The sequence below is a fragment of the Typha angustifolia genome, chromosome 14 (assembly GCF_048772165.1).
Source record: "Typha angustifolia cultivar Huaian chromosome 14, ASM4877216v1, whole genome shotgun sequence".
Lineage (NCBI taxonomy): Eukaryota > Viridiplantae > Streptophyta > Magnoliopsida > Poales > Typhaceae > Typha > Typha angustifolia.
The window spans coordinates 13,405,927-13,431,485 of record NC_133252.1 but is presented as its reverse complement, the minus strand read 5'-3'; the positions used below and the strand labels follow the sequence as shown (position 1 = coordinate 13,431,485).

Genomic DNA, 25,559 nt, shown 5'->3' with positions numbered 1-25,559 from the left:
AATGTAGCCATCCCACTGAAGCACCATAATATAACAATATCTAAGAGACAAGAAGATCCAACTTACCCAACCAGTGTGGCTTCAGTGTATTTCATCCATCCGCAAACATGAATAATGTAGTGGATCTGGGTAAATGATACATAAAAAAGAGGAGGAAAGTCCTCTGATTTCCATTTAAACTGCTTTTATCTTACCATTCCATTAGAGCACCTTGAAAAGGAAGTATGACAATTGTAGCATAGTCCCTCTAAACAGAGAGATACCACTATCTTTACAAAAAATTGTCTCGCTATGTAAAAAGAGTAAAGATTAAATTACAGAGGAGAATAGATCAAACTACGTAATAAACTTCCCCCAGAATACATCCAACTCCTTTGATTCAATGACACTGAACGAGGCAGCCTAGAGAAATCTAAACGAATAGAGGTAAATCATACTTTTGAAAAGGCAAACTTTTACAGGACAAAGCCATAGTTCTTGTACTTTACAGTTGGAAACTATTGAACCATGCCTTCTATGGGTTTAGGCTGAAGAGATATAAGGCAACTGCATCCCGGGGGTAGATTCTCCTCAAAGAATAACAGCAACCTGCATCATCTATGTAGCATCTCTCCCTTCATCAGAGCAGATGTAATTCGGATCATCTGTGTGATTACCATTCATTTGAGTTCTGTCTCTGGAATGTGAAAAGAAAGATCAGTTCTCAGCGAATCGTGATGGTTTTATTTAGCAAAAGGAAAATAAAGAACATCAGAGAATTAATAGTCTATGCATAAACGCCTTAACATTATGGTAAGGCAATATCATCATACTCGCATAAGGGTCATACTAAATCTAAGGCATCAACTCTGTGTTAAGTGCCTCTGGTATAGTCATTGAAAGGAATACAATGTCTATTGGCTGGAGCTAACCAGCAATAGAGCAAGCTAGTGAAAGCCAACTTGAAGAAATATGGAGAACAGCTCCTAATGAGTTCAACCAGAACAAACAAGGGCTTACAGAAGCAACAGATTGGTGCTAACTATGCTAGAAGCACAAATAAGTCGAAACTACTATAGATGGATGCTCCTGACCCAATCAGCAGTATCCACAGAATTTCTGCTTAATAGTTTGTGAAGCTCTTCTTCAGATCTACCATCATTTTCCTTGACACTCATTGGAAGCAGAGGCGATGACCCAATTGTTCGATCAGGCATTTCTGCAGAAGGAGAAAATTGATAAGTGTAATAAAATATAAAGTGAATCATGATAGAAGTGACACTTCGTAAAGAAAATCCTACCTGGTAATTCTTGTCGACAAAAAACACCACTAAGTTCACGGTAAACCTGCATAGAAGATGAATCATAAGACAAGAAGATGCTGCAAGAAATAAGGCTACTGTAATGGAGTAGTTCACCTTACCAAGCAACAAAAACATCGACAGTGTAATGCTTGCAAGAAGCTATTATAAGCAAACTCTGAATTATAGCTAACAACCACCCAAGGAGTTTGATAACCCTGCAAGATATGATAAGAACTGTACTAACACAACATCTGACATAGCAGTCAGCTAAAGCATGCACGGGCATACTCACTCAATGTGAGCATCACATTCCAAAGCATAATGAATATATAACTCCAATCAAAGAAGCCTGATCATATTCATTGTTGAGGAAAAGCCCATATCTGTACTTTTAGAGCCATATTTCTGGTATGTAATGACAAAAACAAGAGTGAATATCATGTGGGATAAAAATAACAGATAACCACAACCATATATAACTCCATGGGGAACTGCCAAACAGAGTACAAGAGAAAATTTAGATATCAGGGTAAAGCTTAACTCAAGAAATGTGAAACTAAGAAAACCAAAGCCTACGATTAATGAGAAGCACTTCAAGTACACTATCTGGTGGTGGTAGCCTTGCAAGCTTTGAACCCTGCACAAAATGCCAAAGGTATATCTCACTGCTATGTCTTTACAAGTTCTTCATGGTTACAGAAGATGTGCTATTTGTTTTTCAATCAACCATTTTACCTCACAACAATGATCGTTTGGACCAGGAAGTTGGGTAGCATAGAATGTAAATATCTGTAGAGCCTGAGAAGTCTGCAGGAAGATATTCAAAGTCAGATCACTAAATGGCCAAACATGAAATGAAAAGGCAAACAGATATTTGCACTTACAATTAAAAAAGCCAACACCCTGTGCCAGATTAGAACAGTGTAGTACCGTTTCCTATGACAAAAGAAAGGATGAAGTGTCCACTGCAATAGAAAAGAAGCCATGTAAATTCAGATTTGGCAAACAATCTGAACAAGGAACCAAAAGAATAGGGCTTCCACCACAGGCCCCATGAAAAAGAGGGAGAGGAAAAGAGAAGGAGAGGGGGAGCTTCCACCACCGATGACACTCTCCTCATCAAGCCATCACCATGGTGTTCCTATCCTCTCTCGTTGGTGCTGTAGATGGAGGTTGAAGACACTGGGATTATGGCAAACAGCAAATGGATCAAAAATAAAAAGGATATGATTTGCGGATATTTTTATTTTTGACTTGTTTGCTGTTTTCCCTAACCCCATCGTTTTCGACCTCCATCTAGGGAACTGATGAGAGAGGAAAGGAGCACAACAGTGATGGCAATGAGGAAAGAGGAAGCAAATGGCTTTGCAGCGATGCTCTCTGCCATTAATAGCCTCCTCCAGCCGCATCGCAACTATAGAACACTACTAGAAGGTGAGAGGAGGGGTGTCATGCAGCACCCCTCATGCCGATTGGCACAACAAAACAAGGCCAAATGTTGACCAGCTTAAATTACTTCTATAAGTATAGTCATCTCTCATATTACCGTATCATATTTTCTTCCAATCTATAATTCCAGATGTCTGGTAAGCTTTGGCATTCACACTAAAAAAAATTATCATCACAGCTCTGTTCTCAACAGAGTATCCTGAGCATCAAAGCCCTCTCCCAAGTCCCAACAATACAAGGTCAACTAGAGACAACTCACTCTTTATGGCTCCAAAGAAGAACTCGCCATTTTTCAAAATACAACCTGGCATCAAGAAATGGTCCCTAAAATTCACTTTGAACACCTGATACTGTTCCTATATTTCACTGATCAGCGGAATTAAAAGTATCCCTGAAACTTTGTATGTATCCAGCGTGGAGACATGCTGCAAATTCTACTTATAAATATATTGAAGAAAGCCACTGAAAAGAAGTACACGACTTAACACTAGGAGAATGAAGACAATTCTGCTAAGGTTTCCTACAAGTAGATCATCCACTAACAGAGAATCGTGAGAAGAATCACTTTACACATGTTAAAATTTAAAATTCTAAAGCGCTTCACTAGTCTGAAAGGTAGGAAGATAGAAAGATATTTTTGAAAAGAAGACCAGTCCAATAAGCACTAATAAAAAGGCACGCTATATATTCTACAACTTTTACAGAAAATAATCACTAAGCATGAGTGAGAGATCTATACCAACACGAAGGCCCAAAAAGATGAAAGAGAATAAACTCTCACTGACATAGCCTCTTTCTTTTCCAAGCTCCTAAAATTGAAAACAGGCCTCTTTCTTTTCCAAGCTCCTAAAATTAAAAACAGGCAGATGATTAGCATGTCATTTCAAAATAAAACAATGTTTCTTCTTCTTCCATGGAAAGCAATGAATAATATAACCAAAGCATACCGACAGGATCATGAACCCCATATCTTGGAGAGTTGGTCTAGGTTGATGTAAATAGTGGACTCCTTGAGTAGCCAATCCGTGAATATACTAGTTACTGACAAACGATGGTATAAGCCTTCAAAAAATAAGTCGCAACTTTATCAACAACAATACAGACATGTGAGACACTGATATCAGTTATGATATTCTTCTATGATTCTTTTAATCATTGGTGATACAGGTAGCTAGCCACAGAACTATTCCATGTCCAACCAAAAGAGGATTGACAGACTGAACAATTGATAAATTAAGCAAGAACATAACGAGAAAGCATTTTGGACCACAACTCAAAGGCATACCAAGAAACTCACAGGTGCCACTACTTTAGATTCTGAAAGTGGCATACGTGCCATACTTTGAAAAATATTTGCTGATCAGACATCATAGAATGTAAGAAAGTCGTAAAAGGAATTATTTGTTCTAATTTATGGGAACCACAAGCTTATGTTCATAACTCACCAGATTACTATCTTAGAGATCATTTTTCTCAAAGTTAGGGCCGTTTGTTCCGCAAATATCTTGCTATCTAGTTAAAATAGCTTGAAAAATCAAACCAACAAACTGTCAAAAGCTAAGATATGTTAATAGTTTCACTTGGCAATTTTCCTTTTTTCAAACCCCCCCCCCCAAAAACAAAAAAAAATCTTTTTAAATGATTCCAGAAGACATCACATGCAGGATATGCCAAATTCAGGTGCCGACTAAATTTCCTTGTGAAAAAAGGAATCAAACTTCAACTTCTGCTGATTAATCGTATTTAAGTGAGAAAAATAAAATTTTGAAGACTTAAGTTAGAGAACATTACCCTACAAGAAACAGTGGAATGTGTACGACTTCGTAATATTGATTAGCAAATTAGCAAGACCTCAACTATAACATTGTCAATAAGAGAATATTTATTAGGACATTACTGCACGAAAGCAACTTGAATCGCCTAGTGCAGTGTTAGTAACATCCAAGTTTTAAACTTCCTTAATGTGATGATACAGACTACCTGAAAGACGAGCCCCGCGAGCAGAAGCTTCCATTTCTCCAAAAGTACTTGAGCCTCCACCGACATCTCCATGGAAACCCTCCTCCGTAGCTGTGCATCCACTGCAATAAAGATCACGCCAAGCATTCCAAGGGCTAAAACTCCTAATCGATGAGAAGAGGAGAAGGATAACCTTGGAAGCCTCACGGGCAATGTAAAGTGTCATAGTGGCTGCTACCAGGAGAAATCACTTCCATACTCTTTTAAAGCACAACCTTTGAATTTCCACATCGCTCAAGGCGGTGGGCAGATACAAAATCCTAATCCATTTAGGGTTCGAGAATTTGGATTGAATTGAATTAAAATTTTCCGCGGGGTGGACTCCGATCGCCGCCGGTAATAAGAGTTGGAAACCGGTACGGCGACAAGAGACGGGGGAGAGACGGGAGAAGAGATAAGAGAAAAGCCGGGGCTAATACATTCAACGTAACGTTTTAGCCCTTGCGTAACGTAACCAAGGGCTAAACTGCATATTACTATTTTAAACTAATATTCATTATATCATTAAATATCATTAAAATTATATTATGTTAATTATCAAAATTAATAACGTTCAATTCAAAATAAGTAGACTTAAAACCACAGAAGTAATAGAAATAATAAAATAATATTAATATAAAACTGATTGGTTGGATCAGATTTTTTTTTAAAAAAAAAAGCAGTCAATTTAGATTACCATCCCTTGGTAGCATTTCCTTATTCGCCAAATTTGTAGGATAGGAGAAGCAACACATACAAAATAAAAAAATTTTGATTAAATATGCACACTCAAATATCAAAATAAGCTAAAGTTTTTAATATATCAATACTTTATTGAAAGATATTAGATTCGCTGAGTCAAATCAAATTATCATCGTGATTTTCGTTTCGGTAGTAGTAGTCTTAGGCCCCCCATTGAAGAATGCATGCTCTTGAATTTTAGTATTTGAATGCTGCAACTCACTAACTAGTCTTGAGTTTGTTGTTCAAACGGCTGTAACCCATGTTCGAATGCCATGTCTCTCATTAAAGAACATATGCTCTCGAGTCTAATGGCATTCGAACGCCTAATGCCAAAGTCACTTTGTTAAGATTAATTAAAATTATTTTAAATTTTAGTTAGTCTATAAATATGTGAAAGTCAGCCATTTAAAATTATTGAAAATTATAGTTTTTTTTCCTCTAGCCTCCCTCCATATATTCTCTCTTGTTCTTTGTATCTCTTAAATCTTTTGATTTAGACTTCGCCCTCCCTCTCTCTTCATTTGATGCGCTTCCTTAGACTTGTAGTACCGACCCTTCTTCCCTCCCATTCCCCTCCTATTCTCTCAAATCCACTGTTACCATGCTCATCACCACTATCCACCAATTCTTCCACCGTTATCACCACCATCCATTCACCACCTAATACACTAGTCAAGGATAGAACAATTATCTAATTATATTAGAGAACACTAAAAAGTTAATTGACAAATTAGCTCCACAAAAGTGACATCACTTTCTCTTCCTTTCCTTTTATTAAAAGTAATTTTTTTAAAAAAAAATATTGAGAAAATGTGTTTATGATTTGACATAGCAGGAGTTGTCATATAGGCTACCAAAAGATGAGATAAAAAACGCATACGAAAAGAAGACGGGCAATATTTTTGTCGATTTATCTGGGTTTTTTTTTTCTTTTTTCTGTTTTTCTTAAGGGTATGAAAGTGATATATAGAGATTGATTGGTTGTGGAGCGGGGAAGATGTAGCTGGGACTTGGGAGAATAGTAAGTGGGTTTTGGAGTGCTTCGGTTTGGGCCGGCAAGTTTCGGTTGGATGCCGAGTCAGCCGCCCCAACTCCCTCATCACTCCACTCCACTCAGTCTTCTTCTTCACCCCACGTTTCGACTTTCGTGCAACCTAGTTGCATTTTGGTTTTACTTTTACCCACTTTTGAAAATAAAAAAGCGGAGAGGCAATCTATATCTCATGGGCTTGGGCCACATGTTTGGGCCGAACAAAGATGCCTAGAGGAACGTGGCCGAATGGAAATAATTGAACGGCCATGTATACACCTATCTATCAAATAATAACCAACATCTTGTAGGGACTAACTGTACGAGAGGAAATTTGGCAATCTAATCAAGTCAAGCCAACATATAAATATAAATAATAGTCTTGCGTTACACCTAACGTAACAAGAGGCCCATTTCATTCATGAATCATGAATCATGATGCTGCTTCCCTTCGGGAACCAATAACTCCGCAAACAATAGCATGACGTCCATGATCCATCCACATGGGTGGGCCTCAGACAGGTATCACGACCTTTTCACGGATCTCGACGCCCCAACCTGGCGTTTCCACACACATATACATACATACGGGGTGGGGAAGAACGTGCACACCACTCAACCCAAACCCATCACCGAAGTTAATATATATATATATATATATATATATATATATATATATACTCAAAAGTTTGGCCTTCCCCCGAATTTAATTATTCATCGCCCCTATTCAGAGATACCCCCTAACACTTATTAGAGCAGCGATTCGTGAAGCAAAGCAAAGCAGGGCAGAGGCAAAGCAGAGCGTCTTCCACTTTAGTGGAGTATCTCATTGTAATTTAATTAGCTCAAGAGGTCAAAAGTTTGACTTGGTTAGAGCATCAAGAAACGGCAATAATAAAGACCCAAAAGGACTAAACAAACAACGAAACAGGGACGTACGGCACAAAGACGACCCTTGACGCCGAAGCAAACCACCCCTACCTGCACCTTTAAAAGGAAGGGTAGGGTAGAGAGATGAGAGATTTGTTATTGTATATAAAAAGATCAGACATCTCTTTCCTGTCTTTTTAAAAAGAAAATAGAGGGAGACATCATCTCACTCACGCCCGACACAAAACACAGATTCCATATCGAGCAAAGAAGCAGAGCTGACCATCCGAGCAAAAGATACCAACCACATAACGCAGTAATAAAATATGCGAAGCAAAGAGAGAGGATAACCACTCATAACGTTTTCACTAATAAGCCCCTTTCCAATCCAAAATATTACACAAGCTGTGGTTAATGGTACAGTACAAACCGACACCGACTAAACTTTCTATAGGCCCTTCCTTCTATTCATTTCCAAGCAAACAAAAAGAGATAAATAAGAAACCGACAAACCCAAAAATAATAACAAGATTACAGATGCTTATTTCTCGAGCCGAGCCCATAATCTAATTTATATGCTCGATTCCTTTTGCCAACAACAACTTTTTTTTTTTAAAAAAAAAGAAAAAAGAAAAAAAAAGAAAAAAAAAGGCTGCAGGGAGAAAGAATTAAGGTGGGTCTTGGACCTCTTGGTTAGAGTCCCAAGGCGAATTAAAGATCTGGGAACTTGAGCTTCTTATTACAAAATCACCCTTGCCTAATCCTTTCTCCAAAGCATTATCTTATTATTTTCTTGCTTCCTAACCTTTCTCTTGCCATCTCTCCCTCCCATGTAAAAATAAACAGTGGACATTCACTCACCCTGCTTGCCCTTAAACCAATATCATCAAATCGCTATCTCAGAACAACCAAAACCTACTACTACTAATACTAATAATAATACGGCTGCTTTCACTTCTAACCTAAGGAACTAACTACTAATTAAGCAAACCACCGAGTTAGTGAGAGAGTGTAGGATTAGTAGGTCCACTCTTGAGGGAGACTAATCTCCTGATGGCCCGACACTGCCTGCGGCTGTGGGCGGAGGAGGTTGTTGCGCTTCTGGTGTGCTGCAAGCACAGCGTTACTCCGGCCAAGTAGAGCATCTAAAGATTAGGATAACCAAAAAAACATTTAAATTTGATTAACAAACTCTTAATACATATGCTGCTACTAATCTTAGAGAAGATTTAAAGAGAAGCATACCACGATCAAGAATAAAGCCTCCAGGATAGCGACGATTAGCATCCAAATCGTCCAAGTTTAAGTTCAAAGCCTGGACAACTCTGGCCGGCAGGAGAACAGTGGAACAAGCTACAAATAATAACCCAGCAAATATTAATAAGCGAAGTGAACGAACTACAGGTAGCTAACAGCATAGAGAAAAGAATACGTAAAGGTAATTACTTGGTTTTTTACGGGGCACCGTTGGGGTTCCGGTACTTCGAGGTAGGAATACCCCAGTTCCGGCGGACTCCCTTTTAGCGCCGGACGTGAGGAAGACGGCCCTCATACCGGATCCGGGTTGCTGGGGTTTGGAGAGCGGAGGCCAGGCGGAGGGAGACAAACCGAGAGGACGGCTACTACGTCCATCTCCTTCTCCGCTTCTTGCCCGGCTTTGCCTTCCCCAGGGCGCAGAAGAGGACTGCTTCTGCTGCTGCTGTTGCTGGATCAACTGCTGCTGCCTCAGATGGTAAAACTGCACCAAAAACGAAGGTAACTTCTTGTTTTTTTTAACAACAAAGACAAAAGAGGGGAAGATGAGGACAAGAGGTGAAAACGAAGACGACCCACTTGAGCTGCTTGCAACTGGCGCTGGCTATGGACGGGATTGGAGAAGAAGCCGACGTTGGGGTTATTGGGTGGCACGGAAATCGGCGGGGGAGAGGGTTTTCTTGGTGGGCCCAGGAGGCCCTGGAAGCTTGGATGAATTCCTTGGTCTTCCATCCGCATACGCATGACTTGACCTGCCGCCTCGGAGAGGAGATCCCACGGGTTGTCCTTTTGGTTCTCTAATGGGGACGAAGGCGGAGAGGACACTTGAGACGGACCGTTCGGGCTCTCGTGGCCAGAGGAAGATAACCATTTCATGGGGCATAGCGTCGACTGGGGCGAGCTCGCCATAGCGTTACCCTTTAATACGCATCAAGATTAGACTATTTTCGTTAACAGAGAACGAAAACAATCAGATATAACAAGGACAAACCTTTGTGTTTTCTCCGGCGAAGTCGGCGGTGTCATCCTTCTCGTCGTCGAGGAGGAAAGAGCGAGTCATCTGGCGTGTTAAACCGGCCATGTACTCCTCCTCGTCGCTCTCCGTCTCGGTCACGGATTCCACCGGCGAGTCCAGGCTGGACACGAACCCGAACGCCACAGGCGGCCCGATTCCTCCAGCCACGGACTTGTCGCTCTCGAGGAAGAGGTCATCGGCAAGGAACTCGGAAGGTAGCCAGAACTCACCTTCCTCGAATTCCTTCTCCATCCCTACGCAGAATCCGAGAGAGAGAGAGAGAGGGGGGGGGGGAGATGGGGGGATGGGGTAGTTAAAAAATAAGAGAGGAAAGGAAGAGAGGGTTGGGGATTTTTGCTGGTTGGAGAAGAAACTATAATAGCCCACAACCCCTTCTCTCTGGAACCCACTCTCACACACTTGGGTCCCTCAGCAAAAGCCAAGATTTGCGAGAGAATAGAAGGACACAGGACGGTTTTTATTATATGTCTATTCCTCTTCCTCTCTTTTATTGCAAGGGGAGAGAGAGAGAGAGAGAGAGAGGAATGTATTATGTATATGAACGGGGAGCAATAACGGAGCAGTGTGAGAGAAGAGGCCTCTTCGTTATTATATCGGCTACAAGATTGAGAGGATAAGTATAATATTTCTAAAATTTAAGGAGAAATTTTACAAATTGAAATATTAAAAAAGAACACCTAGCCCTCCCTACAGTGGTTGAAGTATACACTTGTCCTCGTATCTGACCTACCTGCCATCTGCTACCATTCTACACACTCCACTCTCTCTATTTATATTCCTAATAAATATAAATAGCGTCGAGTTTTGAAAAACCAGAGGCATCTTAGCGATGGGTCGATGTCTCGCTTACCATTGGCCTTCCTTACTAACTAGCCAACAACAAACATTGCTTCACCGTTCTTAATTCTAGTAGCTTAAACCACCATCTTTCTCAAATTTAGTTAAAGCACAGGCAGTTGGGAGGGGTTAGCTCAACAAATTGTGAGTGAAAATAGAAATCATATGCCACCTTACATAAGTACGTCATCAAAGGTAATTAATTATAACTTAATGAAAGTGGGAAATTTTAATAAACTGGTGTATTAACTACGGTAAAAGTGGCGGCCATTCCGAGACGAAACCCACCGAGTTACCCCCCACCACTGTTAACGGTGGAGCACCGACTGGTAAAGTTACCACCCGAATATTAGCTCGGTCAAAGGTCCGGTTAGCAACAGAGCGGTGAGCGCACCTCCACCTCCTCCTCGCTCATGGAATCTAGAATCTGGAATCGATGACGTGTCGCTTAGCAGGGATTCACGCGACGCAACCGTCGCCGTCTTTCACGATCATCATTCGCCTTCCCGCTACCTCGCTGTTGGCTGTTCCATATTTCCAACCCCTGACGTTTTTGTCGCACTCGTCACGCCGTCTCATTTAACGATCGTCAGTCACTTCTTGACGGCGCCTGTCTTTTCTCCAAAAGTAACCCTTCCCCTACCTGCCGGCGCCTCACGGTGCGGGCCCCACCCTATCATCCCGGATAAAACTTCCCCCACGTCCACCAAAAAAACTAACCATTTTTCTGAATCAATAGTACTATTAGGGAACCAGAATATTGAATTTTTCTTTCTTGCACAGCCATCATCTTCATGTTTGACCGACTAAAATACGTTGCTTTTAAAATATAGTATAAAATTATTTATTTTTAAAATAAAAAATAAAAAGAAGAGCGAGATGTGGAGCTGGAGGTGGAGGTGGAGGTGGAGGTGGGTACGTGCATATCTGCCGAGAAGGACACCACGGGCTGAGGAAGTGAGATAGAAGAAAAAGGCGGGAGATAAATTAAATTTAATAATAAGTTTTTTATTTTATTTTTTTTTTTTAAAAAAAAAAGATGAGGGAATGGATAAGTTCGTCCATGGTGTTCGGATTTATATTAAGGAATTATTATAAGAATACAATAAAAAGGCGTTTTTTTCTTTTACGGTTGTCTAACTGGTTTTTGAAATGGGTGGCCATTTTGCGTTTCACTCTACCCGAATTTTCGAATTTTCGAAATCCCCGCCGTTCGAACAGTCAAACGCCCAGTCCTGCAAAAGATTACCAGGTAATACAGGGTGTCCGGAGTAAAATAAAAATAAATTTTGTATTTACAATTTGAACCCCAAGAGGGCAATCCTCACAAAGTTTAAAAATCTCGCAGGCGCCAATTTGGGCAAAAATAGGTGATTGGTGAATAGGGAGGCCTGTACGATATTTGTTGTGCTGTAGTCCACTGTCCCAATTATGTCTTTATTATCTCATCGTACGGCTCTCGCGTGTCCTTTATTTTAATATTTTCCTATCTCCGATCTGAGTTATATTTAAACAAGTGACCTACAAACTTATTTAACATAATAAGCTGACTACTAATTCACACCAGTACTGAATCAGAACAGAACTCACTTATTTCAGTTACAATTTATATTTGATGAAGGAAAAATACATACATTAAAAAAATTATTTTAATCTCTCATTTATCCTATAAGAATGAACTCCATTTTAAATATTAAAAAATATTAAAAAAAAAACTCCACTTTTATTTTGCTTGTGAAATACGCGTAATGTTATAACGATGAATAGTAGTTGGGTCACGGACTCACGACCTCACAGGTTGCTTGCCGTCCACAAAAGTTATTTTCGATGGTCGACTGTACTGATGCTATTTGTTTTTATGCTGTTTATTAATTTGTACCTTCTCACACTTGATATTTATGCAATCCGACAAAAGATACAATAACAATTATTATGCGACCTTGATTATGACACGTATGACTTCATTAAACCAGTAATTCTTTTTACATAATTATCGCTATATATTTTTTTTTTTTCTTCAAATACTATAATTGCTATCGAAATTTTAAATATAATAGTCTGTTTAATAAAATCAATTTTGCTCTTATATAAATTATTAACAATGATCTGTTTATGAAAGTAATGATAGTTATCATTATTTATTTGAAAATTTTGAGTAGCAATTATGTAACAAATAATTATGGAAGTCGTGTTGATGTATGATAACCATAGATAAATAAATAAATAAATAAATAATCATTTTAAAATATAGATGAGCTTGAGTGACCATTAAGTTAGTGTCTCTTTTCCAGATATTTTTCGTATGGTGGGCAATCTAAAAAGGTACGAGATATATAGATAGATAGATAGATAGAAGCAAACCCACCGCTAAAGCTGCAGCCACTCCTCTGTGCACCACTCTCCTACACTAGAGCTTTTTATTCTCTCTAAGATTTTGAGGGGGTCCTTCTACGATATTATTATTTATCTTTTCTTCTTCTTCTTCCTCTTCGTTTTTTTTTTCTACTGCTTTAATTTAACTTTGTGCTTCAACTTCTTCTGTCGTCTAGTTGCATGACATGCATAGCTTTGTTGGATTTACAGCACAAGTCAAGATACAGTGAACCAGGCCGCATAATAAATTGCTTCAAATTGAAACGCAGCGTATCTCTCTATACATCGTGTCTCGCACTCCCACTTTATGCGTGAGATATTTTTTCCCTACATGCTCGGATGTTGGGAGGGAGTAGTTAATCCACAGCGTTTACAAGTACTGTTAATTATTCTACACGAATGAATGATTTGTTAAGCTTGATCATGGTCATAAGTTTGATTTTAATCTTAAATATTATTATGAAAAAATATTATTTAGTAATTTAGTAGCTAAAAATAATTAATATTTATCTAGTCTATATTTAGTATTTAGGCTCATGAATAATAAAATAAAAAGAAAATCAATTAATCTTTTTGACAGCCCAAGGCCCGGGGGCGAGTGAGTTTTTGGTGTTAATGATTGATCGGAAGGAAGGAAGGAGTTTAGAAGAAGTATTCATTATATTGTATAGGAACTGAGTGAGAGAATGATGGATGGCCATGGCCATGATTTGTGGCGTTGAAGACTCTTGAATAGTACGTCACATGATCGGTGATGAGTGCTCGTGGATTGCAACTCTATCATTAAAGCAATTAACACCATCATAATGTTGCAAGGCTTGACTTTTACTTGGGGGCAACTATTGTGCATAACTTTTCTTTCCGAAATTAGGCCACTCTTTATTTTTCTTCTAAATATAATATATATGTTTTTATTACACTAACATCTTCTTTTCAATATATATATATATGGTTTAGTAGCAAAATAATTCTAATCAAACCATGTGTTATAATATTATCTTTATATTGACCACTAATAGGATGGAATGACGATTTAAATCTCTGATACAAATTGAATGTCCTCACATAACGTACCAGCGTATAATAAGACGAGATTTCATAGGTGATCTTATCAAATAGGTTCATGGGATAAGATAGGTTCATGGAATTCCATGAACCTATTTGATAAGATTACCTATAAAATCTCGTCTTGTTGTACGCTGAAAAGGTTTCTTCATCTCGGCGAGCTTTATCGATCAAACATTTGATGACGTTGTTATAAACAACAACATTGGGATCTGGAGCAATCCCAGAACATTGCATACCTCATAGAATTGAATGCAGAAGAAGAGAGATCATTTTCTATTCCCACCCGTCTCCTTAAGAATGGCATTTCCCTAGTATTCGCTATACCTTTTTGGATGTGAATGTCATCATCGTCATTTATATCCCTATATAAATGATTCACTTCTAAACCATCGTGCAGAGGATCTATATTTATTAAAAGAAAAAAAGAGAGACTAAATATCAGTCCCAGTTTTCAAATAAGAATTTAAATATGTGACATTTGTCATAAAAGATGGTCTGGGAGGATACAATGAATATTTATACCAAATGAGTGTCTATTGGCCTGCAACAAAATTCATCAAAGTAAACATCAAACGATAAAATATTCACTGTACCTCTTAAATAACGCCCCGCCTCATCCGGCCTGTCTCTATAATGTCATGATCACAAACATACATAGTAGTTCTCTTTCTCTCTCTCTCTCTCTATATATACAGAGTAGAGTGGGAAGAAAAAGAGAGAATATCTCCTTTTCTTCACAACATAAACAAATACATGCATCCATTCCTATCTCCGTGTCCTGAAAGCTTTCCACGTTCATTGTTCCCAACTTTTATACTCTTACACAGTGGATAAATAAATTAGAGATTGGGACTTCATCTCCATAGAAAGTTGAAGAGGAGGAGAGGAGTCAAATGCTTAATAACTTCATCTCTCTCTCTCTCTCTCTCTATCTACATGTACATAATGGAAGGAAGTGGGTTATTGGGTGGAGTCTAATTTGAGAGTGATAGATAGGACGGTGCACGAAGTAGAGCTCGGATTGGATAGAGGACGTGTCGCATGGAATTACGGAAACAAAAACAAAAACAAAAAAAAAAAAACTAATTTTCTATACTTTTTGAAACGTTGACCACGTATGGCCCATGAGATTGCCTCTTCCGCTGCTTCATCCATCCATCCATCCATCCATCCATACGAAGTCAAAAGTTATATACTAACAAGAAAGAAAAGAAAAGTTATATACTAGTTTTATTTTATTTCATTAAAAAAGTCAGAAGGTATAAGATGCATGCTTCAAGATAGTAGTAAGTCGATGTCAAGCATCTTATGCGAGCTTTTAAAGTCCACAAAAAAGTATTAACATATAGAATTCTCATCCTTTACCTATTAACTTAAACTTAGGTTTTAAAATGCACATACTAATTGGTTCTTGGTCACTACAGTGGTACGTCAGTTGCTGTTCCCCCTAAAATGAGTTGCAGTTGCAGACGAACGGATTCAAACAAAAGATGGTCATCGGATAGTAGACTATTTCATGTACTAAACATTAATAGATACTGACATCAATTAAACACCAAACCTCTCGGGAGTTGTTGGCCTAATTAACCTATTTATTCAAAGGGTAGCGTCTTTCTCCATGACAATGACCAACTAATTACCCTACCTACTGAAAGTTGCCAATAAACTTAATGGCCTATAGTCTTGTAGGACTAATCATATATAGTGGAACAAGGTGGAGCCAAATTAGACCTCTCGAGTTAAAGAAAGATATATTATTCATATAGGTGATGGAGTGGCAGGAAATGATAGGTGCCTTAACGCAATATGAGATCCTAAGTTAAAAGGGATCATTAAGACAGTCATCAACTAAAAAGCCCCAAGCCCAGCTCAAAACACTTGAATGGGCCTGTGAAGCTCTTTACCCCTCATATCCAAATCTGGCCCAATTATAGTTGGGAAGAGAAATTTCATAACAATTAGAAGTGATCATAGTCATCAGCATAGGAATATATAGGATGATATTTATATATAGATTTGATTACTCACCGAGTTTCCAACTACTAACACTAGTCATCAAAATCCAAAAAATTGTACAATAGAAATCTTATCCAACTATCCACGTCCAAGTTTTTGGGCATGTCCCTCCCCGTCGGCTCCGGCGCCGGCACGAGCTCCTCCTCTTCCGCCGCCTTCGAGCTCCCAAAGTCTACGAACGACCTAAAGTAACATCTAGACATAAAATATTTCCTAATTCACACAAGTCGATAAATCTCATGATCTTATCCCAATGTATATCCTCATGAGATGAATATTTTGGGCCTGGGCCAAAGGCCCATACACATTAGGTAGCTGTGATAGTTACGTTGCTTATGGCATCACTTCACCATTACTTGCGGTTCGAATGCATCAATATCATCCGATGGGTATTCTTCGACTATTCGTATCGAATCCAGTCATTAGAGAGGGCCAATACGAATCATTTACGTGCTAATTATATATTATATATACATCAGAGATAGTATTAGGATAATATATATTCGGGCGCAGGCGCAGGCGCAAACGCATACTTATCCGAATGACTGATGACAACACATCGATCGGAATCAACCAGGAAGCTTCCCTCGAATAATCATACAGGGTAGCGGGTCCCATTTTCACATGGTCGTTCCTAATTCCCAGAAGGCAAGATTAAAAATTAGATAATTAACAGCGGCTCATCTAAAAGAAGACCCACCGTTAAAGCTAATTTTTTTTATCGGTTTGTATTAGTCTTAAAAGAAGAAGAAAAAAAAATTCCTTATTGTAGAAAAAAAAAATACCTCATTTTTCAAATCTACAATTTATCTACTCATTATTTGCATCATTAAAATATTCTAAACATAGTATTATTATTGTTATTTTGGACTCCCTTTTGCAACTTACCAACATATTATCTAAAACTGAGGAGTATTTGCGTAATAAATCCGAAAAGAAAGGTAGTTATTTGGTAACAAAACCGGCAAACAATTCCCATTCCTATTGCATCTGTGGGCAAGACTGTTTTACTTTATAATAGGGAAGACTAAGTGCCAGGAGAGACTATGGGACGCTAATCTGGGTACCAATTTTTACCACCATTCTTATTATCTTCGCTACAAACTTTCCCAAAGAAAGAAGCAAGCAAGCAAGCGAAAGAAGAGAGAAATGGCAGGCGATCGTAGAGTCGGGGTGGCGATGGACTTCTCCAAGAGCAGCAAGAGAGCTCTCCAATGGGCGATCGACAACCTCCTCCAGAAGGGCGACACCCTCATCGTTATCCACGCCATGCACCACAAAGCCGACGAGGGCAAGCACGGCCTCTGGTCCCAATCTGGTTCCCGTATGATCCATCTCTCTCTCTCTCTCTGTTCTATCATGCTTCTATCTTCCATTTCCTACCCTCTGATCCTTTCCTTGATCGGAATCTGCAGCTCTGATCCCTCTCTCGGAGTTCCGGCAGCCGGATGTGATGAAGCACTACGATATGGAGTCCGACATAGAGGTGCTCGATATGCTCGACACGGCTTCGAGGCAGAAGGAGGTATTTGTCCATTCTTCTCCATTTCCTGTTTCATATTTCTTTTAGACAACGAATCAAAGCCAATGTGGTGATACTAGGCGATAATCGTGGCGAAGTTATACTGGGGTGATCCGAGGGAGACGCTGTGCCAAGCCGTGGAAGATTTGAAGCTGGATTCGTTGGTGATGGGCAGCAGAGGCCTCGGCCAGATCAAGAGGTATATCATCACGTTGATTTCTATGGTTTATCTTATTATCCTCTCTTTCGCGAACATAGATAGATTTCTAGCGCCGATAGCTTTCTCAAGTTATCGGGTCTCCCAGTAATAAATTTTGCAGTTATCCCTTTTTTTTCTTTCCTTTTTTTTTTGGTTTGGTCAATGGGCCCGTATGTTATCAGTTTTTTTATATATGTGACGATCTCATACATCGCAATCGGACAGACGGAGGGGAATGTTGAAGTGGTTTACCTTCCCCCTCTATGTCTACCTGTTCCTTTTTTTATTATTTTTCTTCATGATCTATGGATTAGGAAACGGAAGAATTAGATTTTATTAATGGAAAATATATGTACGCCAAGTTTATGAGGAGTTATGTCATTGAAACAGCAGGCAAGAAGCCAAAAAGAAGTAATATTAGTATCTAATCAAACTGATCAGGCGGTACGTTTTTATGGAAAAATCAGGGGGTGGATAAATAAAAGATTTGTAGGAATAGATATATGTTATGTGGTAATCTGGTAGAGAGCCATAGGGAGAGCATCCTATGCCTGGTAATAACTTGTGTGACAGACAAAGGCTATTTGATTTTTCAATAAGTTTTTTTTTAAAATTAAATTTTATCTTCGGTTGTCCGGACTAAAGTGCAATAGTTATTCTTTTCTATTATATTTTACATGCCTAAAAGTTGAATTTAAAAATTTTCATTAGAGATAAGATTGTAGAGAATTAAATAAGCTTTTCAACACATCTAAAATAATGCTGATTAAATTTCAAACGATAAAGATATGACAAATATTATATATATATATATATTATCTAACATCATATCAATATTAATATAGATGCATCGAAAAATTTATCCAATTTTTTTACAATTTTACCTCTACTAAAAATCTTTAAATTGAACCTTTAAGTTAGCTAAATATGATCGAAAAAGTAATTATTGCATTGTAAGCCAGACCACAAGGGGGGCGGTTTTAATTGCTTAAGTTGAAAATATATAGCGGTTTCTACAATTGAGGTAAGCCATAGGGAGATAAAGTACAACTAACCAATTTTTTTCCTACAGTTGGAAAACTTAAATTGTCATGATCTGTCAATTCAGGTTTTATGCCATCTGTGTCTTTTTAATTCCCTTCTAGTGATCCAAGTTGCCAATATTGACTTGTGGCGATGCAAGAATATTTAGTGCATCCTAATATTTCATCATGACCGAAGATAACTTCTTCTAAAGTTAAATGCATGGCTTGACTGTAGCGATTGATATTTCATATGAATTAGTGTTTCAGCATTTCAACCATACTTCTTGTTTTTGGAGCTGATGTAAGAAGGGTTTGACTAGTTCCTTTTGAAATTTAGTATTTTGATAATACTGTCTAGAGATGAGGTGCAATACAGAGCATGCTGTGTCACCAAGATCAGGTTGGCATCCTCTCTTTAGGATAGTTCTCTCCATCCAATGTGCATCTCCGTCAGCTCTTGTTCTGCACAGACTGTTGGACTCTTTTTTAGCACTCCCAGATTTATCATGTGTTTTTTTTATCCATATTACTATGTATGTTTCCAGTACACCACCATCTGATCAATGAGGTCTCTGCTTTATCCTTGGATTGCAACTAATGCAAATTCGCTCTTTTAACATAAGGCTTCTATTACATATTGTTTGTTGTGTGCCAACTTCTTGTAGAATTAGGTTTGATGCCATCATATTTAGACCGGATTGTAAAAATTGTAGAAATGGCCTTCTGCCAACAAATCCTAATTGCATCTTTGACACTTTGCCATGTCAACTGAACACAAACCCCCACATGAGTTGGCAAATTATTTGGCTTGCACATATTTCATGGTGTTCTAGCTGTTGAAATCATATTTTATCCTTAACTTCTGCTATGATTTCATATATGGTTTGATTCATCTATTTAAGGATAACAGCAGCAGAATCACAAAATAATCATCGAAAAGCCTACTTATGCACTTTGACAGATTATGCTTGCTTTCAAGTATATCTATCAGCACATATTCTCAAAGTTGTAAGAATGCATAGAGTAATGCAGTAAGTGTCTAGTTGACACTAGAAATTTGAAAATGAAAATAGGATCTATATATTTACGTGAGTAGTGGTTTTCTGTCAAGCTCCTTGTTGACACAGTAATCACATGGATCAGCTGTCATAGGCTGTACTCTAGAATGGAGGACGATGGTCGTTGTTGGGAAGTGTTGTACTGTTGTCTGTGTTGCCTGTTATTTTCTTTATGTAATTCAAGCATCTCCTTTGGTACAAATATATAAATCAATAAATTATGTAGATGATATAAATCCTCTGCAGAAGGAAATAGGGTTGATGATGTTTGGTTTCGAGACTGAAGGCACTGTTCCTAAATTGATTGTCTTGAAACTTCAAATCGGATAGGAGATTAATAGGATGTTAAAGACTTCAACTTAAAAGGAAAACTATCTAAGAAATTGCTGTGATATACTGAGGTGATGGCTTAATAACACAATACAGTTCAAACTTCCAATGGTGGATTCTAGTTGTATATACTCATTCCATTTCTTTTTTGAGAATCAATTAATGATGACTACAGCTGTGGTATTGTTACGTTCCAGGTTTTTTGGTTTGTGGATATCCGGAATAGCGATAATTGATATCCAGTAGATTATTAAGAAACTTATATTTCATTAGTGGTATATCTAAGGTTTTGATTGCAAGGATACTAGTATAGGCTTGCTATTATTATGTGTTACTAAATCATATAATTTTTCTGCAGGATTTTGCTGGGGAGTGTATCAAACTATGTACTAACAAATGCATCGTGCCCGGTGACTATTGTGAAGGATCACAATGCCAAGCACTGATCGACTACTGCCAATAATATCAGTCATCAGGAACTTCCGGATGGAATTTATGTATGGTGTGAAAAAGGAGTTAATATTTTCTGTGCTTATGAACTCCAAATAGGGAATTCGGCTAGTGGATGCTGAAGACTCTCCTAAGTGCATATCACTTTTACAACTTTGTGTGGAAATTTCAATAAAGTCCGGACAATATATGTGGTCACTACTGTATCCCTCCTTTGTTTTCTGTCTTTCTTATCTAGATTTCGGGAACTATTCTATTCTCCTCATTATTTTGCGAGATACAAAATGTCACATAACTGCATTGATGTTTAATTTTCTTTTCTAGCTGGAAAGAGGACAAATACCTTTTTGCTAAAGATGTAAATGATAGCATTGCGCTCTAATGATCTGGAGAATAGCTCAACAATTAGTTGCACGTTATAATTAATATCTGGTGACCCACCATTTTTAACTGATGACGTATGGCCATAACTTAATAGTTGCGTAATAAGAGGATGCCAGGGAGCTAGTGACAGCCTTCAAACTGAAGAAATATATGAGATTTACCTTTCTAGCTGCTTTACATTTCTATTAAGGTCAGTGATGCTTACTGTTATAGTATTATTTCGTTTTTTTTTTCTCTTCGTTCAGGACCCCATTACGTGGTCCATCTTTCCGTTGGACACACATCAGTAAAGCCACTTGTTGTCTTTGTGACAAGGGGATACAGCAGCCACAACATACGCATCAGTGAAGTGCTTCACTCACCAACATCTCAATTTGGTCGGTCCAATAAAATCCTTCCACCTTTATATTAAGCAATCTGGGGACCAACCATATATTGCTAGCTGCTTGGGGGGGGGGGGGGGGGGGGGGGGGTTCTTTCTATAATCTTCGTGCATGAGTTATGATAGAGCTCGATTGTGCAGTGCAACATTTTGCACCTCCACCCACGGTATCATGAAGTCCAGTGGTTTTGTGGGTTAATAATTATAAGCTTAATGAGTCTATCCATTTTATTCTCTCTATATTGTCCATTATCCTCGTAGCAATGGCCTTGAAAAGAGGCGAAAAAAAAAACCTTGGAATCCCCCTGTATGCTGTAATCTCTCTTCGCTCACAATGGCTATGAGTAGAATTCTATACCCATGCGTGGTTTGGTGGTGAACTGAGGCTTCACGCTTCGCGTGTGAGAGAGCCTCGTAGAAGCGACAACGCATTTAATGTCTGCACGCTTCTTCTTCTGCTCCGATCCGTTAAAAGAAACGCAAAAATTAAGTTTGATTCCAAAGAGGATCTTTTTCTGTTTTTTAATAGTAGAAAAATAGGACGTGAACTACATAAAATTTGTGAGACCGTAGGGTCTGACTTGTGATTTGACTATAAGAACCTCGGTTTTGTGCTGTTCGATTTAGCTGATTCATGTTGAGATTATGGCCAAAGAGAACTAACCTCAGGACAAACTATTCAAGAGGGAAAAGTTTAAACAGTGGATAGTTTTAATCTCCAAATTTTGAACTTGAAACTACCAACAGTGCTATTGGCCATGGTGATTGCACTCCAAAGCACTCAAACCTAGTTTTTGCTACCACCAACACCATGATGACCATTTTTTCCATGGGGGGGATTCAAAATTTGTGGAACAAAAGAAGAAGATAAATAAAGTTATTAATGAGCAGCCTTTCAAGTGAAAGAATGTTTTGTTAACTGATTTGTGAAAGCTCAACGTATTTCTCTCTACTAGCTCTTTATTTAATTACCCATCATCGTTATCAACAATCCGCTATTGTCGCAGAGAGCTCGTGATTAGATCTTAAGATGAATAAACACGTAGCCTATTCTATTTATTCATCGATCTATGAGCCTTGCAGTTCGAGACAAGTATTACAAGACAAGGTAGCATCCCATCCGTGCCTTCTAAGTAGCCTCTGTTTCTAGGTTTACAATTTTAATATTAAAAGAATGATTTATATTTGTTTTTTGTTCGTTTTAATTGGAAGTCAAACAGGTGGTTTATTTTAGTTTTAAAATTTCAAACTGGCACTGCCACTTCCTTTGATTCTTTCTCTCTCAACATACACAACTTTCTCAGGAAAAGCTGTGCCTTTCATAGAAAAGCGAAGCCAAGTTTGTCTCCTAACAATAACATAGCGTCTCTTCCACTCCATTTACTATCCGTTACAGAGCCAAAAGAAAAAAGAAAATAAAAAGAAGAAAAATTGAAACCCAACGGTCGCTCTTCCCTCTCCATCTCCCCCATCTTTAGAGCTCTCGTGCGTTAGAGCAAGGAAGCAAGCAAGCGCTCCTCATCATGGCTACCCAACAACTTCTCTTCTAGCAAAAAAGGGGAAAACTTAAATTATGCATTCAAGTCCCCACAACTATACGCCCTCATCCTCTTTTTCCCCTCCCTTTTTTCCTTCGCAAATGATCGCCTTCTCATGGACCAGCCTCCCTTGTACGAAGCAACCACCACTGTCTTCCATTAGCCCACTTTTGCGTCCTTAGATCTCTTAAAAAGCTCGTTTCCCAGATGGGTCTTTTGTGAGAAGGCCATTTCTTGAGTGCTTTGGAGTGAGAACGTAGTGACGTTCTGGGATTGTGTTGCTTCTATGGAAGCAGTAGGGGGTTTTAGTTTGAACATGGAGAAGTTGGACGAGGAAGATGTTGTTATTGGGGATGATGGCTCTGTTCAGAATAGTGGAGAAGTCTACTCTTTTAGTGATTCGGCTGTAGAGGAGTGCATTGAGAGCAGCTCAAGCTCTGAAGCCTTATTTAGTGGCTCAGAGGGTTCACCAAAGCAGTCGGAGACACTGGGATGGCCAATGCAGAAGCCTTCAGTTTCTGATTTGGTAGACGAAAAGGAAAAGATCCGTCACGGTGATGTGGGTCTAGAGAAGCAGAAGAGAAATGTTTCAGGTGTTAATTCTCTCTCTCTCTCTCTCTCTCCCACTCTCTCTCTCTCTGTCTTTTTTTATCTATAGTTGGTCATAAAATGACTGTTTTCGGGGGATTCTTCTTGTAATGCATTAGAAATTGAGATGATGAAAGAGAGGTTTTCCAAATTGTTGCTCGGAGAAGACATGTCAGGTTGCGGGAAAGGGGTCGGCACAGCATTGGCAATTTCAAATGCCATTACCAATCTTTGTGGTAAATTTTGTTCCATAATTGTTGATACAATGGTTTAATGAATGAATGTTGTTGGATAATGCTTTTACTAAGCTCTAGTGTCTCATTTCAGCAACGCTCTTCGGCCAGCTATGGAGGCTAGAACCACTAGCTCCTGAGAAGAACGCAATGTGGCGAAGAGAAATCGAGTGGCTTCTCTGTGTTAGTGATCACATAGTTGAGCTGATACCAACTTGGCAAACATTACCTGATGGAACTAAGCTCGAGGTATCTAGCATTCAAACATTAGTATCTTGACATTGGAACCAAGACTTGCCATTGCATCTCATTATTGACATTGGAACAAAGTCTATGCTTTGACTAATGTTACCTACTTAATCCTACTTGCTGGATTTGTTTCAGGTGATGAATTGCAGGCCGCGGTCTGACCTATATATCAATCTACCAGCACTGCGGAAGTTAGACAACATGCTCCTTGTGAGAAACACAGGACCTCAATTTAGTCATCGCAAATTTTGGGTTGCTTGATTCTTATTGTTACCTATTGACACAGGAAATATTGGACAGTTTTAGTGACCCAGAATTTTGGTACGTTGATCAAGGGATATGTGCACCTGATTCTAATGACGGCTCGGCCTCTTTCCGGCGAACTTTTCACCGGCGGGATGATAAGTGGTGGCTGCCGGTACCTCGTGTCCCTCCCGGTGGCCTACACGAGAAGACGAGAAAGCATTTGCAGCACAAACGCGAGTGCACGAGCCAGATTCTGAAGGCTGCCATGGCTATCAATAGCAACGCTTTGGCTGAAATGGAAATTCCTGAGTCCTACCTTGAGTCACTTCCGAAGGTGTTATTACTTACTTGATGAATGACTTTGTTTACTCTATACACTTAAATTGTATAATTCTTGACTTCTTGATGTTGATTTGGATATCAGAATGGCAGAGCTAGCCTTGGTGATGTGATACACCGTTATATCACTTCCGATCAATTTTCCCCTGAATGCCTCCTGGATTGCCTCGACCTTTCTTCCGAGCACCAAGCTCTAGAGATCGCAAATCGCGTAGAGGCATCGATCTACGTGTGGCGTCGCAGAGCAGCCAGCAAACCTATGAAGAAGAAGAACGTAAGCCGTGGTAGTAGTACTAAATCATCTTGGGGAATGGTGAGGGATATGATAGTGGATGCGGACAAGAGAGAGATGCTTGCTGATAGAGCTGAAGGCCTATTGTTGTGCTTGAAGCAAAGGTTCCCTGGTCTCACACAAACAACCTTAGACATGAGCAAGATACAATTCAACAAGGTTTGCTTCGATTTCTTTTTACTTACTGTACTTCCTTGTTAAGCACATGATGATGATGACTCAAGAGCAAAATTTTCAGGATGTTGGGAAGTCTATCTTAGAAAGCTATTCTAGAGTTCTGGAGAGTCTGGCATCTAATATCGTTGCTCGTATCGATGATCTAATCTCCGTCGACGACTTGAGTAAAAATTCAGATCAGTTCTCTTCAGCCGCAACAGTCGGTGCAATTACGAGTCATAGCAAAGTTCCAGTTCCTATTCCACACTCTGTGCCTGCCTCCGGCACTCCATTTGCGACTGCTTACGCCACGCCAAGCTTCTCGCCTGCGCCTCTGATTAGCCCTGCAAGGGAAGAGAGGACAATGCTGATCAATAACAAGCCTCGCAACCGAGGATTTGGAGTGAAGAAAGTATTGACAGACTACCTCAGTACTGCAGAGGTGAAGGAAAAGAACAGCAGTAGTAGTAACACAGAATCAGCTAACTCCTAGTTCAAGATTAGTAGGAAGAATCCTTACTGATTGATGTATGTACAGTCGAGATTGAGATGTTTTGTGATGTTTATGATGATAGGATTACTTACTATGTTTGCCTGGTTTCTACATCAA

At 39.0% G+C, this 25,559-nt stretch overlaps 4 protein-coding genes across 10 annotated transcripts; 2 read left to right on the top strand and 2 right to left on the bottom strand.

Annotated features, from left to right (window-relative positions):
• Positions 1–211: 211 nt before the first annotated feature.
• On the bottom strand, positions 212–5,171 carry LOC140775355 (phosphatidylinositol:ceramide inositolphosphotransferase-like). Of its 7 annotated transcripts, none has more exons than XR_012106740.1 (10): positions 4,713–5,171; positions 3,680–3,794; positions 3,472–3,578; positions 2,168–2,248; positions 2,019–2,090; positions 1,576–1,920; positions 1,403–1,498; positions 1,281–1,326; positions 1,074–1,198; positions 212–676 (listed from the first exon to the last, which is right to left on the bottom strand). XR_012106740.1 is itself a non-coding variant. In XM_073118600.1 (10 exons), the coding sequence occupies exons 3-6, from the start codon at positions 3,517–3,519 to the stop codon at positions 1,840–1,842; spliced, it is 282 nt and encodes a 93-aa protein (XP_072974701.1). In that variant the 5' UTR covers positions 3,520–3,578; positions 3,680–3,794; positions 4,713–5,171; the 3' UTR covers positions 212–676; positions 1,074–1,198; positions 1,281–1,326; positions 1,403–1,688; positions 1,825–1,839. The 7 variants fall into 7 exon arrangements, 3 of the variants coding, with proteins under 3 accessions (XP_072974701.1, XP_072974699.1, XP_072974700.1); XM_073118600.1 differs by having other exon boundaries at positions 1,403–1,688; positions 1,825–1,920; XR_012106738.1 differs by having other exon boundaries at positions 1,000–1,198; positions 1,403–1,920.
• Positions 5,172–7,992: 2,821 nt separating this feature from the next.
• Positions 7,993–10,155, bottom strand: LOC140776457 (uncharacterized). The gene is made up of 5 exons (XM_073120173.1): positions 9,620–10,155; positions 9,208–9,546; positions 8,821–9,112; positions 8,620–8,727; positions 7,993–8,519 (listed from the first exon to the last, which is right to left on the bottom strand). Exons 1-5 carry the CDS (start codon positions 9,893–9,895, stop codon positions 8,392–8,394), a joined length of 1,143 nt encoding a protein of 380 aa, XP_072976274.1. The 5' UTR covers positions 9,896–10,155; the 3' UTR covers positions 7,993–8,391.
• A 6,823-nt stretch (positions 10,156–16,978) lies between these two features.
• On the top strand, positions 16,979–20,748 carry LOC140776769 (universal stress protein PHOS32-like). The gene is made up of 4 exons (XM_073120618.1): positions 16,979–17,282; positions 17,374–17,483; positions 17,561–17,679; positions 20,451–20,748. Exons 1-4 carry the CDS (start codon positions 17,108–17,110, stop codon positions 20,536–20,538), a joined length of 492 nt encoding a protein of 163 aa, XP_072976719.1. The 5' UTR covers positions 16,979–17,107; the 3' UTR covers positions 20,539–20,748.
• A 1,993-nt stretch (positions 20,749–22,741) lies between these two features.
• Positions 22,742–25,462, top strand: LOC140775836 (rop guanine nucleotide exchange factor 7-like). Its single transcript, XM_073119294.1, has 7 exons — positions 22,742–23,439; positions 23,554–23,670; positions 23,762–23,916; positions 24,052–24,126; positions 24,203–24,496; positions 24,587–24,952; positions 25,032–25,462. Exons 1-7 carry the CDS (start codon positions 23,133–23,135, stop codon positions 25,440–25,442), a joined length of 1,725 nt encoding a protein of 574 aa, XP_072975395.1. The 5' UTR covers positions 22,742–23,132; the 3' UTR covers positions 25,443–25,462.
• The last annotated feature ends 97 nt before the right edge of the window (positions 25,463–25,559 follow it).

Coding starts and splice junctions, on each gene's coding strand:
- LOC140775836 (XM_073119294.1), top strand. CDS start 23,133: ATGGAAGCAGTAGGGGGTTTTAGTTTGAACATGGAGAAGTTGGACGAG. Junction 23,440..23,553: donor GCAGAAGAGAAATGTTTCAG/GTGTTAATTCTC, acceptor GTAATGCATTAG/AAATTGAGATGATGAAAGAG. Junction 24,127..24,202: donor AGTTAGACAACATGCTCCTT/GTGAGAAACACA, acceptor CTATTGACACAG/GAAATATTGGACAGTTTTAG.
- LOC140775355 (XM_073118598.1), bottom strand. CDS start 3,519: ATGTCAGTGAGAGTTTATTCTCTTTCATCTTTTTGGGCCTTCGTGTTG. Junction 2,249..3,471: donor CTTTTTGGGCCTTCGTGTTG/GTATAGATCTCT, acceptor TTTCTATTGCAG/TGGACACTTCATCCTTTCTT. Junction 1,921..2,018: donor CAAACGATCATTGTTGTGAG/GTAAAATGGTTG, acceptor CATTTTGTGCAG/GGTTCAAAGCTTGCAAGGCT.
- LOC140776769 (XM_073120618.1), top strand. CDS start 17,108: ATGGCAGGCGATCGTAGAGTCGGGGTGGCGATGGACTTCTCCAAGAGC. Junction 17,283..17,373: donor CTGGTCCCAATCTGGTTCCC/GTATGATCCATC, acceptor CGGAATCTGCAG/CTCTGATCCCTCTCTCGGAG. Junction 17,484..17,560: donor CGGCTTCGAGGCAGAAGGAG/GTATTTGTCCAT, acceptor TGGTGATACTAG/GCGATAATCGTGGCGAAGTT.
- LOC140776457 (XM_073120173.1), bottom strand. CDS start 9,895: ATGGAGAAGGAATTCGAGGAAGGTGAGTTCTGGCTACCTTCCGAGTTC. Junction 9,547..9,619: donor TCGCCGGAGAAAACACAAAG/GTTTGTCCTTGT, acceptor TGCGTATTAAAG/GGTAACGCTATGGCGAGCTC. Junction 8,520..8,619: donor AGGCTTTATTCTTGATCGTG/GTATGCTTCTCT, acceptor CCTAATCTTTAG/ATGCTCTACTTGGCCGGAGT.